Source organism: Blennius ocellaris (assembly GCF_963422515.1).
Source record: "Blennius ocellaris genome assembly, chromosome: 9".
In the NCBI taxonomy this organism is placed as follows: Eukaryota; Metazoa; Chordata; class Actinopteri; order Blenniiformes; family Blenniidae; genus Blennius; species Blennius ocellaris.
In genome coordinates this window covers 6,827,105-6,844,982 of record NC_137658.1, presented here as the reverse complement: position 1 = coordinate 6,844,982, position 17,878 = coordinate 6,827,105, and the positions used below count along the sequence as shown (strand labels likewise).

General features: G+C 42.4%; 1 protein-coding gene across 1 annotated transcript; it reads left to right on the top strand.

The window, feature by feature from the left end:
• Nucleotides 1-553: 553 nt before the first annotated feature.
• Nucleotides 554-15,586, top strand: f8 (coagulation factor VIII, procoagulant component; the record flags this gene model as incomplete). The annotated part of the gene is made up of 27 exons (XM_080502430.1): nt 554-729; nt 872-969; nt 1,143-1,265; nt 2,543-2,755; nt 3,205-3,387; nt 3,503-3,606; nt 3,999-4,119; nt 4,275-4,545; nt 4,646-4,811; nt 4,948-5,035; nt 5,321-5,538; nt 5,636-5,774; nt 6,272-6,481; nt 7,089-7,942; nt 8,055-8,197; nt 8,533-8,698; nt 8,799-9,038; nt 9,500-9,728; nt 9,812-9,994; nt 10,367-10,483; nt 11,128-11,199; nt 11,522-11,607; nt 11,726-11,881; nt 12,129-12,273; nt 12,364-12,512; nt 13,967-14,149; nt 14,989-15,586. The coding sequence occupies 27 exons, from the start codon at nt 554-556 to the stop codon at nt 15,151-15,153; spliced, it is 4,998 nt and encodes a 1,665-aa protein (XP_080358556.1). The 3' UTR covers nt 15,154-15,586.
• Between the last annotated feature and the right edge of the window lie 2,292 nt (nt 15,587-17,878).

Here is a 17,878-nt window from a genome sequence, read left to right as displayed (position 1 = left end):
AAATGCATCAAATTCGATGTTGCTGCCAATCATTGACCCATCTCCGGGCCGAATAATAATAATAATGTTCAAACACTCCTTGAAATGCATATTATTGAAAATATTTGTGTTTTTTGTTGTTTTCTTTTACCATATAAAAACGGCAGATTTAAGTAAACACACTGGCATTTAAAGGGTTAAAAATAAAAACGTATTAATATTTGATATGGATGTTTCAGGGTGAAGTAGTATGAAAAGATTGAATCATTTAAAGTGGAGAAAAAAATATTAATGTATAATATCTTTATAGCAGTTTTTGTGAGAGTGACATTTTTTTGCCCTTAGGGAGGAATAAGGGAGTTTTTTTTAAGGATCTTTTGGGTTAATGTCATCTGACTTTATCAAAGCAGAGCGCGCGCCGTCCCACTCCCTTAATAACGCGCGGACCCACGTGCTTTACCGTCCCGGTGTAGTGACCCCCCCCCCACCCCACCCCCCACCAGCACCCCCCCCTCACTCCCTTTAAATGTTCCAGCCCCGGATCAGAGGACAGTCTTCACCGGGCAGAACCACCATGGAGCCGTCAGGTGCGATCGCCGCCACACTCGCGATCTTGCTCCCGGTGCTGTGCGCCTCCGCCGCGGCGGCGCAGCAGGACAAAGCGCCGGCCGCGCACTATTACATAGCGGCTGTGGAAATCGGCTGGGATTATGTCTACTTGGACGAAGTTGACCGGACTACAGACCAGAGGTGATGAACCCATTCCGCTGTTTGTTCTTTAATCACATTCAAAACTTGAGTTGTTTATTGAAATTGAACATATTCAAATGGGAGTCGTGGACTGTATTCCCTGACAATTCTCTGACCGTTTTATTCGTGATTTATTTGGAAGGAGATCCAAAGACATTCCTCAGAAATACATCAAGGCAGTTTACAGAGAGTACACTGACTCCACGTACACTTCTCCCAAGGAGAGATCTGCATGGACAGGTAGGTCTGGTCCACCTACTCCTCTTAAATATTTCACATACTTTTTTTTTACATTTATAAATCAATAATATCTGGTGCAGTCAAATCTTGAAACACACAATACAGACAAACACTGTTAATAACAGGTAATTTCAGAGCATGTTTGTGTCTCAAAGATTGTGATGTGTTTGCAGGCATCCAAGGTCCAGTGATAGCTGCCCGGGCTGGTGACAAAGTGGTGGTCCACTTCAAAAATCTGGCTTCTCAGTCCTACAGCATCAGCCCTGTGGGAATCAGCTACTCCAAACAGTCTGAAGGTAAAATGGCGAGGTGCACAGCACGAGCCGCTGCCAGGCTACAAACACAAACTTTTCAGCTACAAATTGTTCATTAGGCAGCAACATGCTGTTCTTTCATGGACAAGCAGTGAGTTCACTCAGCTTGTTGACGCATTCTCATTTTTAATGCGGAACAAAAAAAACCCTATTGCACACCGCTTGGTGCCATTTAAATCTGACTCTACACATGTGTTGTTTCTTCAGTTTGAAGTAAACTGTGTAAATGTGCCCAGGTATTTATCGAAATAATTAAAGCCAATTTAATCAAATAACTACCAAAATAATAGTTCAAAACGATTGTTTTGTTAAAACCGTAAAGGAATCAACTTGACGATCGATGACTTTGTGGGTTGTTTTTTTTTCATGCGCTCAATAAGTCATGTACTTGTTCTTTAGAAATTCTGGAGAGCAACGGTTATCATTATCCTGTGTGAGCAGATAAGGATATAGCCTGTTGGAGTCAAACAGTCAAACTTGTTTCATCTTCAACTGAACCCAACTGTAGAGGATGTGAGTGAATGCCTGCAGAGGACTGACAGTTAACGCCCTCTGCAGAGAGTGTTGGCATGTGTCCTAATGCCGCTGTCGATCTTCCTGTAAGCAGCTCATGTCTTCCTGCCACAGGGTAGATTCCTTGAACTCAGCTTATCATAATCTGCAAAGTTGCCCTTATCACATCCAGGAATGAGACTTTGTGAGGATTATCAATGTGTAGTATTAATGATGGAGAAAAGTGCTCATGCTCCCAGTTTGGACATTGTTCCTGTGCATGTGTTGGTTTTCACTGGGTACCCCTGCTATTTCCGCCTACATTCCAAAAAAAAACATGCATTTGAGGTTCAGTAGTGCCTCCAAGTGTGCAAGTAGTGAATGTGAGTGACTCTTGGTCTGGTAAATCTGTCAAGAAGGTGGACGGATCATCATGAATTCAAGGTCGTTATCTCAACAAACTACAGATTTATCAATTCTTTTCAAGCAAAAATAAGAAAAGAAAACAAGAAATACATAATCTGATATGTCATCCGACTGAAGTGTTGCACCTCTCTGTTATTTATTCATGTTGTCTTTAATACCACCCACAGATTTCTTGTCATGTGCGCCCTGCTCGCTGAAATATTACTGGGAATTCAGTCAAGCTGAATTCTTTTCCCTCAGGTTACTATTATGACTGTAGTTTTCTTGTGCCAAAGCATTTCTGCTGCCGAAACTAATATTGAGGAGTCAGACAGAGTCACGTCATGCCTTGTATTTTGCAGGAGCCGGGTATGATGACTCCACCGCGGGTCAGGAGAAGGAGGATGACGCTGTCTCTCCCGGAGGATACTATGAGTATGTGTGGGACATCAGCCCCGAAGACGGTCCCACAGCCAGTGACCCCGACTGCCTGACCTACACGTACTCATCCCAGGTGGATGTAGTCCGAGACCTGAACTCAGGACTCATCGGAGCCCTGCTCATCTGTAAATCAGGTCAGTGCAGCACGGCGAGGTCATTTACACTTTCCTTAGCACCGAACATTTGAGAGACCAGAGATGGCTTATGGCCTAAATGGTCAAATTAAACATTTTAAGATTGACTGTTGTCTTGTTTCTCGTGCAGTTATGTTAGACACATCACACCAGTATGATATTCTGCCAGTAAATTTCACGACTTACTAATGATAAGCGGGTTTACATTCCCTATTTCAGGGGTTTTATCACATTAACTGGATATTTTCTGCATAATGATGCTCCTAGAGCAGTAGAGGGTGATCAGATGAATCATCTGAAGATGCACATTGAAATGGGGGATACAGGGAGGGATATATTTGCACAGAAGAAAAGTTATGAATACACTGCGATGCAAGATGTCCTTGATGCGGTTCGGTTATAATCTACCTCGACCGTTTACTCTGCGTACATTCTGATCACTCCTTCAGGTGCCCTCACGGAAAGCCGGCAGAGAAAATCTCCAGCATTCGTCCTGCTGTTCGCAGTGTTTGACGAGACCAAAAGTTGGTACGGGGAGGTCGGCGAGAGGGTGAGCAGAGAGAGATTCAGGAGGACAAAAGGCAGGAAGGAATATCACACAATCAATGGATATGTCAACTCTACGCTGCCAGGTAATGAGGTGGTGGGAGGGGAGGGGTTGTTCCAGAGTTGCTGACAGAGTAGCGGCAGTAACTTTGTCTGCGCAGGAATTTGGCTTCACATCTCTCTTTGCGTGTGTGTGTGTAGGTTTAACAGTGTGTCAAGGTCGCACGCCTGTGTTTTGGCATCTGATCGGGGTTGGAACAGCTCCAGAAATCCACTCCATTCGCTTCCAGGATCACTCTTTACAGGTGATTTAGGCTTTTTATTAATAAAATATTTAATTTAAAAAAAACACACATAAATACAGAAATAGGGTTAGGGTTAAGAACGGATACATCATTATTATTATTATTATTATTATTATTATTATTATTATTATTATTATTATTGAAAAGTGCATGCATAAAGTACAGTCTAACATATTCATTTTCTAATAAACAAATTATCTGTTTTTATCAATCTGGACATGAATTCTAAAGATAAGATGTTTAGTTGTGCAACAAGAACAAAAATATCCCATATGAAACTTTTTTTGGAGACTTTTGAGATTTGAGACTTTTCACCAAATAGCGAAGAAATAAAAAAAAAATTTTTTCTTTGTGTGCCAAAATCCACTATAAGTTATGATTTCTTTTTCAAGGTTTTGACTCATCGTAAACTCACCATGGAGGTGACCCCTTTGACCTTCATCACTGCAGAAATGAGACCCTACGCCACAGGCCGCTTTCTCATCAGTTGTCAGATAAATGCTCACCGGCATGGTAGGAAACATCCTGTCTGTCTTTCTAACATAAATCAGTTGGATTCTACGTATATTATTCACCCTGGTTGAGGAGTAATTACTATTATCATTGTTCAGAAAAACAAGCAAAAACAACTTCATAAAGTTTCCACTTTTGCCTCCTCCTGTACCCAGATGGCATGGAGGCCGTGTTCACAGTGGAGAAATGCCCCGACATAGTTGCTCCGCCAGTTCCCGACTTACGTAAAGTCAAACACAAGGATTACCAAGACGACATCGACGACTACTATGACGACAACATGTTCAACACCATCAGCTTTCAACCTAAAAAAACAAAGTTTCAGGCCCGAACCACCCGAGGACAGCAGTCCACAACCTGGGTGCATTACATCGCCGCTGAGGAAATCACCTGGGACTACACACCTCACCTCGCAACCACAGACAGGTAGGACAGAGGAGGAAAACACATGACAGTGACTGATGACTCCACAAATAGGAAGTGACTTGACACACTTTTTTTTTTTTTTTCTTCGTCTTTACTTCAGTGAGATGCGGTCCAAATATTTGCCAGCAGCATCTCATCATCTTGGCTACACCTATAAAAAAGTGGCATACGTGGAGTACACAGATGGGTCGTTCACACAGAGGAAACACCCCAGCAAAACACTGCTGGGACCACTTCTTAAAGGAAAAGTTAACGACCAGTTCCACGTGAGTACATCAGATATCTGACAACTGAGCTCAACACCAGGCACAAACACAAGAGAACATATGTTAAATTTTACTTCCTAAACAATTTGCTCTTCGTACGTTGTTGTATTGATCATTTGGCTTGGTTTGTTTTCAGATCACATTTAGAAACATGGCCAGTCGACCTTTCAATATCTACCCCAATGGTCTCAATAAGATCAATCCACTGCAGAGATCCACCAATGGTAAGTTGTACGTGTCGCATGATGTGAGAAATGCTGCAATAAAAATAGAATTGTAAACATAGTGGCTTTAAATTCAGCCAGCATGTGGATTATCATGTTAAAATATTCCCACATACACACAAAGCGGAAATCAGGCTGTTGATCTCAATCAAATGTAAAAAGGAAATCTATGTGAGAATCAGCTCCCCATTTGAAGTTACTGGTGAAAGAATGACGTATAAATGGTTTCCTGACTGTTTCTACCGATCAGGTTTCATACAAATGTGTTCTTATCTAATGAAACAGATGCAGAAAAAGACTTGCGCTCAATGGAGGTTCCCCCGAATGGGACGTTTGGCTATGTTTGGAGGCTGACAACAGATGATGGGCCTCTGGAGGGCGACCCCACATGTCTGACCCATTTGTATCAGAGCACCATCTCTCCAGAGAGGGACCTGGCCTCCGGACTGGTGGGCACGCTGCTCATCTGCAAGTACGACGCCATCGACCTCAAAGGACGACTGGTGAGGAGAGCATGAATGCGTTCAAGCCTCGAGAGACAGAGTTCAGTTTGAACAAAATGTAATATAATGTCATGTGTTGTTTTCTGGCTGAGTGCAGTTGGGACCCGATAAGAAGCTGAGTCTGATATTCGCCGTGTTTGATGAGAACAAAAGTTGGTACTTCAATGAAAACATGCAGCAGTCCAGTCAAAACTCATCTTCAGACCCCGAACTCTATAAGACCAACGTCATTTACAGTAAGTACTCGCCTGGGTCACGTCTGTCTGCATGTCTGTTTATGTTCATGAGAGGGATTGATCCAAGAGGCCGACACATTCGACTGTACACGTTTGAGCAGTGGGAAACAATGTAGACAGACAAAACACGCAGATGGCAGTAATGCAGCTTTATGGATGTAAACTTTCATTTAACCAAGAAGAAGAAGAACAACAACAACACTGACCAGAGCAACACTTACAAGATGTACCATATGAAACGTTGCTGTACCGCATCAAATATAATACTTGACAGGGATTTTAGCGATCACTGAAATAATCATCAATGTAAAAGAAAATGCTCCATCCGTCTTGTTCTTGTAGTTTATTCAGAGTAGATTTGAACATCTTCTGAGGAAAGGGACTTTTTTGATACACACTTAAGGATGTTAATGCTGTTGAAAGAGTCAGACCTCTTGAATCGTATTTAATTTTTAACCTAATGTTAAACCTAAGCTGCTGTTGTCTCCCTCCTGCAGGTGTGAACGGCATCATGTTCAGCAAGCGTCAGTTTGTCATGTGCAAGTCTGACGTCCTCTTCTGGCATGTGGTCAGTGTGGGCACGCAGAGCGATTTCCTGTCTGTTTATTTCCCCGGAAACCTGTTTCAGTACGACGGCCTCTACCGGTCCGTCCTCACACTCTTCCCCATGACCGGCGTGACCGTTCCCATGGAGACCGAGCTCATCGGTAAGGTCAACAACGTAGAATGGAAAATATCAGCTTTTAATGCAAAATTGTACACTATATTCAATCAACCAATCTCTTCGTATCATTTAATTTTTCACTTAAATTTGTGCTCATTTTGAGGGTTTTTCAAATTTGATGGCATATAAAATTACATTTGACAACATTTTCATTCAAATTTTTAATTGCTGTTATACATGTAGCTGTGTATTTCCATATATTTCCTCTGCTCATCAACACTGAATTTAAAGTTATCACAATAACCAAACCTGAATGTAATTTTTTATGCCACTGCATACACATTTTTAAAATTATTATTTAAATTGTATTCTGAATGTAACCTTTAATTATAGGTTCAGTTCATTTTATTTAGAAAACGAAAAGTCGGGGGGTCAAAATAAACCACTTTATAACTTAAAGAAATGTCATCAAGGTATTATTGAAGCATTGAACACTTTTAAAGGCCACACATCCATGGATCTCGTTATGTTAATATACTTGGATAGTTGTTTTCCATGTCCACAAATGCAGAATAGCTGGGGATGGTCAACATGTTTGCGTGTCGTGTGTGTCCAACACGCCAGTCATCTCAGCTCTGATCTTCTTGCAGGTGAGTGGGAGATCAGTGCCTTTGACAGCAGCCTGAAGAATCGAGGAATGAGCATCCGTTACACTGTTCGCCCCTGCAACAATGGAGAACTCCCCATGGTCGATCACGACGAGAACGAAGACATCTCCGACTACCTTGATGAAATTGAATTCCAAGCGAGGGGCTTCAGACCCCAGAATCGCACCGTGTTGGTCAAAGTGTGTCAGAAAGTCCTCGGCAACAACGACACTCAGTCGGTAAACTCCACTGGCTTTAACGTCACAGATGACCGAAGTGGAGTTTCAGGTACGTCGTGTCACTTAAAGAAAGTGATCGTACCCACAGTGGACTCCTCCGATGGGGGAATCCCCCTGGATATCCTGGAAGATCTGGAGAGAGACGAGGAGCGGGGGACTTCACAGAACCAGAGCGAAGCAGGTGAACACAACAGCGTGAGACAGAGGAGGCATGCGGATGGAAACTGGACGGAGGAAGACGTGACGTCCGGCGCGTTCGAAGGAGAAGGAACTGCCGTGGAGATTGAAGGAGACGTTGGCGCCAACCTGACGTATGCAGGTGTGGAGTCGACGGCCGAGGAAGATGACGAACTGCAGAGAGAAAAGAACGAAACGACGGGGCAACATGGCGAAGGCAATGAGATTTTATCAAACAGAGAATCGCCGAAAGACGAGAAGATTCCGTCTTTGGAAATAAATAACTCGGAAGAGACGCATCTAAGCTCAGTAACACAAAACTATATTCAATCCAAACTCGATCTGGTAACGGACGATCTTCTTGATCTGGAATACAACTTAACTTCTCCAAATGACACAACGGTGAACCTGTCCTCCGAGTATGATGACTACAATGAAGAGGTGTGTTGACAGTGGTTATGTTTTACATGCTGGGAAGTAAAAAAAAAAAAAAAAAAAAACTTTCTAAATGCCAGAAGTGAAAAAAAAAAAAAACCTGAATTTTTATGTACAGGAGAACAGCATGTCAGATATATCTGCAACAGACTACCTGGACATGCGCTCTGGAGAAGTCCGACCTCGTCACTACTACATCGCTGCAGAGGAGGTCACCTGGGACTACGGCATCCGAACTCCACAGCAACTCATCAGACCCAAGTACAAGTCATATTTCATTTTGTTGTGCTGATTTCTTCCCACGACAGAGAAATAAATGAGACCGTAGCCTGAACTCAGAATGAGAGTAAAGAGTAAAATGATACAAACTTCGTTCCATGATTCATCTGTAATCCAGAGGTCTACCAACAAGCTATATTTCACATTTCACACTCATTGATTACAACAATCCAAAATACCCAGGCATGCAAGAAAACGACCTGACTTTGTTGATTAAGTTACTTTTCGTGTTGTTTATGTTCCACATGACGGTCCAGTAGTGTCACTTACCATTCTATTTGAGCAAAGAGCCGTAAAGATGTCATTGCTTTCTCCAGTGAAATGCGTCGAGGGATGAGGAAGTTCCTGCCCGAGTATAAGAAGGTGGTGTTTCGAGCTTACCGGGACAAAGACTTCCTGCATCCTGCTGCCAGAGGAGAGCTCCAGGAGCACCTGGGAATCATGGGACCCGTCATCAGGACAGAGATCAATGACCTGCTAACTGTGAGCACACTGAAACATTGACTGCAGCCCCCAGTCGCTACTTCAAATTTGTCTCGAACCATCCAGTAACCTCTTTGCCTCCCTCTCCATCTCATCCCAGGTGACCTTTAAGAACAACGCCGTGAGACCGTACTCCTTTCACCTTCAGGGAGTTTATGACCGAAGCCCAGAGACCAGCTTCATCCAAACTAGTTCCTCCTCTGCTCCGCCTGGGGTCCCGGGAGAGCCGGTGCCCCCCGGAGAATCCCGGATCTACAACTGGAGAGTCACCTGGAAGCAGGGACCCACCGAGTCTGAATTCGACTGCAAGGCAGGAGCCTACTACTCCACCGTGGACAAGGTCGGCATCACCTGGTTAAAAAAAACACCAGAGCGAGAAATTTCATAATACGAGACCATGGACAGTGACACATTGTCTAGACGTGTTGTCTCATTTGACCATTTAGTGTTTTGGTTAAATCCTGAACTTTGCAGCCATTGAAAATGAAAATACATGAAAAGTATCTTTATAAAGAACTTGCAACCATTATGCCTTTTACAGATGTAGTTTTGCACTAGAAGTTATCCTATCTTTTTGATTTGTTTGACCTTTAACAAGAGGATCTTAAAATAAAATATGCAAAAAGTTGCTATTTGAAAATAAACACAATCACTTTTATTTATATCCCTGCAATAACTATTAACTATCACTGTCATAATATGATCTCTGATTAGAATTCACGTGTTTTCTTTTCACCTGACGTCATTTCATTCATATAATTGGGAGGAAAAATGAAAGTATATTTCTTGACTCATTTCCAGGAGAGGGACCTTCACTCTGGACTGATAGGTCCTCTGGTGATCTGTAAGTCTGGCACCCTGCAGACTCACCTGAACACCCAGCGAGGTATCCAGGAGTTTTCCCTGCTCTTCCACACCTTTGATGAAACTAAGAGCTGGTACATGGAGGAGAACCTGCGGCGGTATTGCGCCCCACCTTGTCAGGCCAACACCGCAGACCCCTGGTACCACACCAGCAACACGTTCGCAGGTAGGGACGGGAGTTCCGGTTTCCGCTTTGGTGATCGTTGCTTCTGATTCTGATGGCGAAAATAACAGCGATGTGTTTTGAAGCAATAAACGGCTACGTGGCGGAGACTCTCCCCGGTCTGTCGATGGCTCAGCACCAGCCGGTCCGCTGGCACCTTCTGAATGTGGGGAGCGACAGAGAATACCACGCTGTGCACTTCCATGGCTTACCTTTCACAGTTCACGCCAAAGAGGTGCACCGAATGGGCGTTTACAACCTCTTTCCCGGTAAATACACGCTTAGACACATTTTTATTTCTCCCACTCACGCTCTGTCACATCATTTATGAATGCATCCTCTGTTAATACTTGTGTAAAGACATTTGTGATACAAACAGATTCTGGCAGACGTATGTTTGAATTGAACATAAAATAACATTTAGACATAGTTCATATTTTTCTTCATCGGAAATGACTGCGCAGTTAAACAAATTTACTTAAACCATGCGATTTTTTTTTATTCAAAAGACTTCGGGGAAAGTTCCACGTAATCAAACGAGGAATGCTAAAGAAAAATATGTCTCGTTTAGCAATGCTTCCGACAAATACGCCACATGGGTCACTTGAAGTTTCACGGCGTTGTACTCCTCCCTTCTCCAGGTGTGTTTGGCACGGTGGAGATGAGACCCCCCACAGTGGGCACATGGCTGGTGGAGTGCATCATAGGAGACTACCAGCTTGCTGGCATGAGAGCTAAACTGCTGGTCTACAATCCTCGTAGGTTTCACCTGTTTGTGATTAATTGATATTCTTCATTTGAAAGAAAATAAAAAAAAAAAAAACAAGTGAAGAATATTTGATGTTTTTAAATAATGTTGTGTTTTTGACACCCTTGACATAGGCTGTTATAATTTGTGGGGGGAAATAAGTAAAGACTACAGTATAGTGGCCAGTATCATTCAAACGGGACCAGGTAAAAACAAAACATTTAAAATTTTGCCAAAAGATTACTTCAAGTTATTAGTTTGGAAAATTGACATGTATTTATAAACTTACAGTACAGAAGCTACTCCAGTTGTATAGAACATTAATAATCCATAGACTACAATTGAATATCAAGCTTTTTACACCTGTACTCTGTCGTGTTAAAGTATTCATTACTTTGTAAGGTTTCCCCATACAATGCACACTGCACAGTATTCAGTTGCTGTATATTTATATTGTTCTCTGTTTGTTCAATATAATATGAGAGGTTGGATCCAAGGCGGAATAAAAATGTGAAACAAACAAATCCCCCTCTATATAACTGTGTCGAGTAATCCTATACCGTCCAGACATGTTATGTGATCGAAATTGTATCTCAGGGCTCAACTGTATGTCGTACACACTCTGATACACGTTAATAAACTGGACTCTTGCAGGATGCGCCTTGCCTCTGGGGATGAAATCAGGACGGATTGAGGATTACCAGATCACAGCATCAGATCACATCGGTAAGAGAGCCGGTTTGAGGGGGGTCTTGGGTTGGGTTTTTTTGGGGGGGGGGTTTCAATTCAGCACAAAGAAGATTCATAAGAACTTTCGTTTAAAAGAATAAGTCATAGCTTATCACTAATACTCAGTACATTGAAAAATAAAACGGTTTTTATGAGCTAGCACAATGTACTACAACTGTGTGTGTGTGTGTGTGTGTGTGTGTGTGTGTGTGTGTGTGTGTGTGTGTGTGTGTGTGTGTGTGTGTGTGTGTGTGTGTGTGTGTGTGTGTGTGTGTGTGTGTGTGTGTGTGTGTGTGTGTGTGTGTGTGTGCGTGTGCAGATTACTGGGAGCCGAGGCTGGCGAGGCTTGAGCAATCCGGTTACATCAATGCCTGGATGGGTAGAAACAGGAAGTCGTGGTTACAGGTTAGTTATGTTTTTTTTCCCTTCTACATGATGTGAAATAATCTTAGAAACTATTCACTTTATGACGCAAACACATAAATCAAAAATACAGAACATAACTTGATGTGTGTGTTGTCAGGTTGACCTCCAGGAGCCCACCTTGCTGCACGGGGTCCAGACTCAGGGAGTAAGGTCGAAGCTGAGGAGCCATTACATCACCCTCTTCAGTGTCTCGTACAGCCTCAACCAGGAGACCTGGACCACTTACAGAGGAAACAGCACCAGGAAGAGCTACGTATGTCCACAAAATGAATACTAGATATGGAGATTGGTTGGATGGATGGATATGTCTACTGAATGTCGGTGTGTATTTTGATATTTCAAGTCTGAACTGAAATATCAAAGCACTCTAATATCATGAGCAAGATGGAGGATATCTTTCTAGTATGTTACTTCCTTGTCGAGTTCTGACTTGGTGTAAATACTGAAAAAGCACCGTGCACGGCGCCTGAAGTTAAACAGTTTGCCTGGTCCTGTTGTAGAATTTCCACGGGAATCTGGACAGCTCCAAGGTGAAAGAGAACCGCTTCTCCCCACCGTTTGTGGCGCGCTACGTGAGGATTCAGCCCATCAGCTACGAGCAGCGGCCGGCCCTGCGCCTGGAGCTGCTGGGCTGCGACCTCAACAGTGAGTTTCTCCGAACCGCCACGCAACCGACGCGGCATGCGAACGTGATGAGAACGACTCTGGTTTCATGACCGCCTTGTGTTTGACCAGGCTGCTCGCTCCCCCTCGGACTCCAGAGGAGGCTGATTAACGACAGCAGCTTCAATGCCTCCTCCCATTATTCCAGCCTGCTGCTGAGCTGGAGCCCCAGTCTGGCTCGGCTCCATGAGAAAGGCAGAGCCAATGCCTGGAGGCCAAAGGTGAACACGCACACGCTGAAATACAAATACACCCAGAATTATAATGTGCATGTAACACATATCAGTCAAAACTGAAAGGAAACGCCCGAGTTTGTCAAGTAAAGGCTGCAGACTCAATTAAACACATGTTTGTTATAACAACCAGGACAATCGAGCTGTTGCTGATGACAGATGGCATAAAAAAATAAATGTAAGCTGTTAGAATGAACATGTTTTACAGTATTCCAACGACCAGCGTTACATTTTCTTTACACAAAAGGTGCTTCTGCTCCCTTGATTTCAGTTTAATTAGATTCAAAAATCCATCGGTTGCAGCCAGTGACAGTATGCCTGAGCTGTGTTACAGATTTCACAGCTTTGGACAAAAAAAAAAGAAAGAAAGATAAAGGTCAGTCTAGTCTATTTTGCATTTGAGTGTCAAAACCGTCACAGTTATCCAGGGACACTTTCACAAGAGCTTGATTTTCTCCACCAAATACTCTCACACATTCCTCATCCTTCCTCATCACAGCTTATTCTCACACTGAGCCGTCGGTGTCGCCCCAAGGCTGAACTGTTACACTGTCGTTTAACTTTAGTGTGTGATAATGACCAGAGGTCAGTTTTCAGGCCAAGTATTCACCATGATCTTGCATTAAAATGACAGCGTTAGTGATTTTCTTCGTCTCCAGGAGATTTAAGATGAGTTAAGTGCTGACGTTTAACTGCAGGGGACCCTGGTTGCTATAGGAGTAAAACCAACCAAGCCACTAGTGCAAGTTGTAATTACTTTCTGTTGCTTCCTCTGGGGAAAAAAAAAAAAAAAAAAGCAAAAGCAGATGAATAGACTCATTATCATCGTTGCTTAAGTAAGAGTGAGACATTGTAGCTTGATGATAAAACTACAGTGGTGCTTCAGCTGCAAACCACACTGAGTTTTATCTTTGAGTCACTTTTCATTATGTGAGTTGTGACCAACCTCTTTCTCTGTTGTGTATAAGTTTAAAAAGGAACAAATAAATGAGACGCGCATTACGAGTTCATCTGGCTCCGGCTATTCAGAGCTATGTCATGCCCACGGAGCGCAGTGGAAAAAAGACTCGCTGCCAGTAGAAGTATTTTCCTAGTTTGTCAGTCTCCTCGGGTGAATGTGGGAGAGGAAGTGGTGTGGTGTGGTTTTTCCTTTTGGCCCTCTGTTTGCGTTCTTTTTTTTATCTACTGCTGCTTTATTTATTTATTTACTGCCATTCATATTATCACATAACATTTTAACATAATATATGACAATTCAGAGAGCTCATTCTAATAGAGAGGAAGTAATAACCATAAGTTTCATGAACTGGAACCATAAAAACAGCTCCATTTTCACTTTCCTTAAGAGGCTTTTTTACAATATGGGGTCTGTGAGCTTCTGAAAAATACAGTAATACCTCTTTTTTCTCTCTCTCTCTCTCTCTCTCCCCTCATTACCTCAGTACAACAACCCCCACGAGTGGCTGCAGGTGGACTTGTGGAGAGTTCGGCGCATCACAGGAGTCATCACACAGGGGGCACAGTCACTGCTGACCAAGCTGATGGTGACGGAGTTCTCAGTCACCGTCAGCCATGACGGACAGTCCTGGAGCAGCGTGCTGGAGGAGAGATCCCAAAGAGAAAAGGTATGCTCACTACTTTATTCCAAGATTTTTACAATTAAAAAAAAAAAAAAAAGGCTGTAGGTGTCATCCAGATTCCTGTGTAACTTACAAAAAGCAGTAAAAATAAAAAAAACTGACTCACGGGGCTTCTGCTTCTTTCATTTAGTCCGATGAATTCATTAGTAATGCCGATTGTATTCTCTGTTACACTATTTCCGATATCGTCAAGTCTTTTTTTAGGAGCTGACTAAAAGAATCTCGTTCACGTGTTTTCACGTTTCACTGACACACGGTGTAGTAAAGGCTGGGCATGAGTCCTATAAAAAAAAAAAAAAAAACATGATTCATCTGTGAACACCCAACATGTGTTGAACAGTTTTGCCAGGATGCGACTTGAAACCAGATGGATAGAGTATTTATTTATATATTTAGTTAGTGAGTTAGTTATTTAAGCACAAGAATCTAGAGTGCTATATTTTTGTTAAAAATGGATGTAAATACTTTTTTTTTTTTTTATTATGATAAAAGGAAAACAAATGTAAATAAACATGAATCTAATGGTGCAAAACGCTGCGTTCATGCAGATCTGATTAGGAACGTTACCAGTTGGAAAGGTCCCATTTCCCACTTTACAGTGTCCAGGCAGGTGACACCATTAATCAAGCAGCGGTCAGAATCCGGAACACAGGCAGAAAAGAAAGATCCATCACATTTGATAATGAGAAGGAGTGTTGTAAATCATGGCCTGTGGATATGTAGAACAATAACATCAGAATACCCTGATTACCATACATATTTATTTGTAAAACTTGCATGTTTCCTCTTTAATTCTTTAACTCCTCCTCTCCTTTTTTCGTCAGATCTTCAACGGAAACAACAATCCAGACAATGAAAACGAAGAAGCTCTGACTGTGTTCGACCCTCCACTTTTCGGCCGCTTCCTCCGTCTCCACCCGCGGGGTTGGATCAACGGGATCGCCCTCCGTCTGGAGGTGCTGGGCTGTGACACACAGCAGGGGGTCTGATCGAGGCCGCGGCTGCAGCTTCTTCTGCCGCGGGGCAGTTTGAGTTCACATAACACTGGTTTTACTTTGACATGTAGTAAACAGGTTTGTTTCACTGTAATGCAGAGCAGCACTTGTTAAGTTATATAAAAAGCCATCCTAAGCTGTTTTCTTTCTGTAGCCACAACTTTGTTTACATCTTCATCAATGAAATTTGGATTTTGATATAGAAATTTTTTGTTTCTTTTTTTTAGAATACTTTAAACTGAATGTAAGTTGTTACTGGAGACAATTCAGTCAAGTTGTCAGCACAAGTTGTGTAACTGCAGAGGAAACCCTGTGAATGTAAGCATGTGTAAATATTTCAGACCCAGATGGATGTATACTGTTTGCTGGTTGTTGTGTATATTTTTGTTCTTTTTTCCAAGTCCCTATAAAACAGCAAATATAATCATCTCACTTGTAAAGATTTCATTATTCCGGCTTTGTTCTGATGTTTCCGTAGCTGTGACACTTTATTCTCTTGTTCTTTGCTTTATTTTCCCCTCTTTTCAGCACATTCTTGCTGCTTTCTCTTCTTCCCATCTGCCTTGGATCCAAAATCTTCACGCATGAGGTGTTATTTTGGCTTATCCACCTCCACCAGGCCCTCCTGGCTGAAACAATGAGGCTCTCAGCCGACACATTGTGCTGTTGCCACTTCAAATATGTGCAAACATGTTTGCATGAGGACAAGAAGAACGATTACACTCAAGAACAGTAACATCAACAAGGTGTGTGCATGCCTGTGTCAGAGCGGTATCTTTCCCTCCAGTGTGTGATGCGAGCATGAAAACATGGACAGTTTGAGTGTTTGTGGGTCGAGAAAAATGTTATCGCCTCTTTATCAGCCGGGAAGTTTCCGGGCAGGCGGGGATGGTGTTTTGCTTGGAGGACAGAGTAAGAGCGGACAGGACATTGCATTGGCAGCGATGTGGCAGCGGGATAATTTCGCCTGGCTGTCGCACTTCTGTATCTCTCCGAAAAAACAAAAAACACTTTGTCTGTAATCTTCAGAACCGATTTGAGCACCTGAATTCCTCTATGACTGGATAAGATTGAAACCAAATGAAACAGAGGCCGGGGGCCTGCTGCACAGGTACCGTCACATAAGAGGCAAGACAAATAGCGGCCTCTCACCAAACAATGGTTTCAGAAAAGGGGAGTTCCCACTTCTGTAGAAGTTTCACTCTTTTCCTAACAAGTAGTTATGAAATAGCTTTCAGTTTGTTCTCCTTTTAGCAGCCTCTATTATGAAGATTAGCATCTTCCATTTGGTAAATAATTTGAAATAGAGAGCCTAAAAATGTTCTTATTTTCATTCTGGAATGATCGACTCATGATCTTTTGTCCAAATTGTTTAAATTCCCGTTAAGATTCATACCTAAAACCCAAAGACTCACAAAGAGCAACAGAACTTTGTTTGTCCGAGAAACACTACGCAGTGGTTGGAAATGTAGAATGTTTCCCTGAACGGAACAAACAGCAAAAATGAGCTTCAAATGTTTCTGATAAATTGTATGTTTGTGTTTTTTTATTCTGCCACATTACAACAAAAGACTTCCAGCAACTGGGCAAAACTGATTCCTTAGAAATTCATAAAAAAAAATAAAAAAAATACATTCAATCGATGGATATCCCCCCCCCCCCCCAAAAAAAAAGCAGTGTCATGTCATGTTTGAGGAGCTTTGATTGTCCGTCCATCTACTTTAACTACAACACTTTATTCAGCTGAAACCGGTGGAGGCAGAATACGACCTGGACAGGTCATGACAAGACGAACACAGAGAGACAGACCACAACATACAATATTATTATGGTTATTTATTCAAGGAGGGTTTGTTTAAATCGTTTGGTACAGATTCAAATCTGAAAGGCATATTGAGAAAGGTAGAACTTCCCAAAGTGGCCCGTCTGAGTTTCAGATATTCTCTGTGTTTTTGTACGAGCGTATGCGTATACCTCACTCGTCTTTCGAAACAATCTGTTGTGAGTCGGATTTCATGAAGGAAGGAAAACTGTGTGACACAATGTGAGAAAAGACTGACCGCAGTTTTATCAGCCCTCCTTGCATCACTTCCCGAGGCCCCTGATAACCTACAGATAGAAAGTGAAGGAAACAAGAAATAACGGAAGTAGACCTCTCTGAGCCTTTTCTTTTCTTTCTAACTCCTCTCCTTCTTTATTAATAACAATATGTTGCTTACCTTCAAATACAGAAATCTGATTTACATTTTCTGTCTTTCAGAAAACTCCTGAAACTGTCAATACCTGCACACTGACCTATTTATCTCCAGATGTTAAACATATGACCATTTATCTTTTAAATCATCAACTTGACCTTGAACCTGTTTTTTTGGGGGGGAGGTTTCCTCAGTGGACAAGCTGACACAGCGTTTTACTTTACTGGCTATTAATTTTCAAACCAGAACTTGTTGTTCGCCCTGAAGATGAATCAGCTCATCGCTCTAACTTTCCTGTTAATATGTCAGAGCTGCTCTCACCAATACGATATGAGAAATGTGGCCACATCTCCAAGTTTCTATTGTTACGAAGCCAGTTATGATTTCATGACGGCAGAAATGTTTCACAACTTAGGGTGGGGGCTCGGAGGAGGTGGGGGGGGGGGGGCTATCTGGCTATCTGTGATGAACACAACATGTTTGTGTCTGTCACAAAAGTTTTCTGTGTTAAGTAACACAAGCTG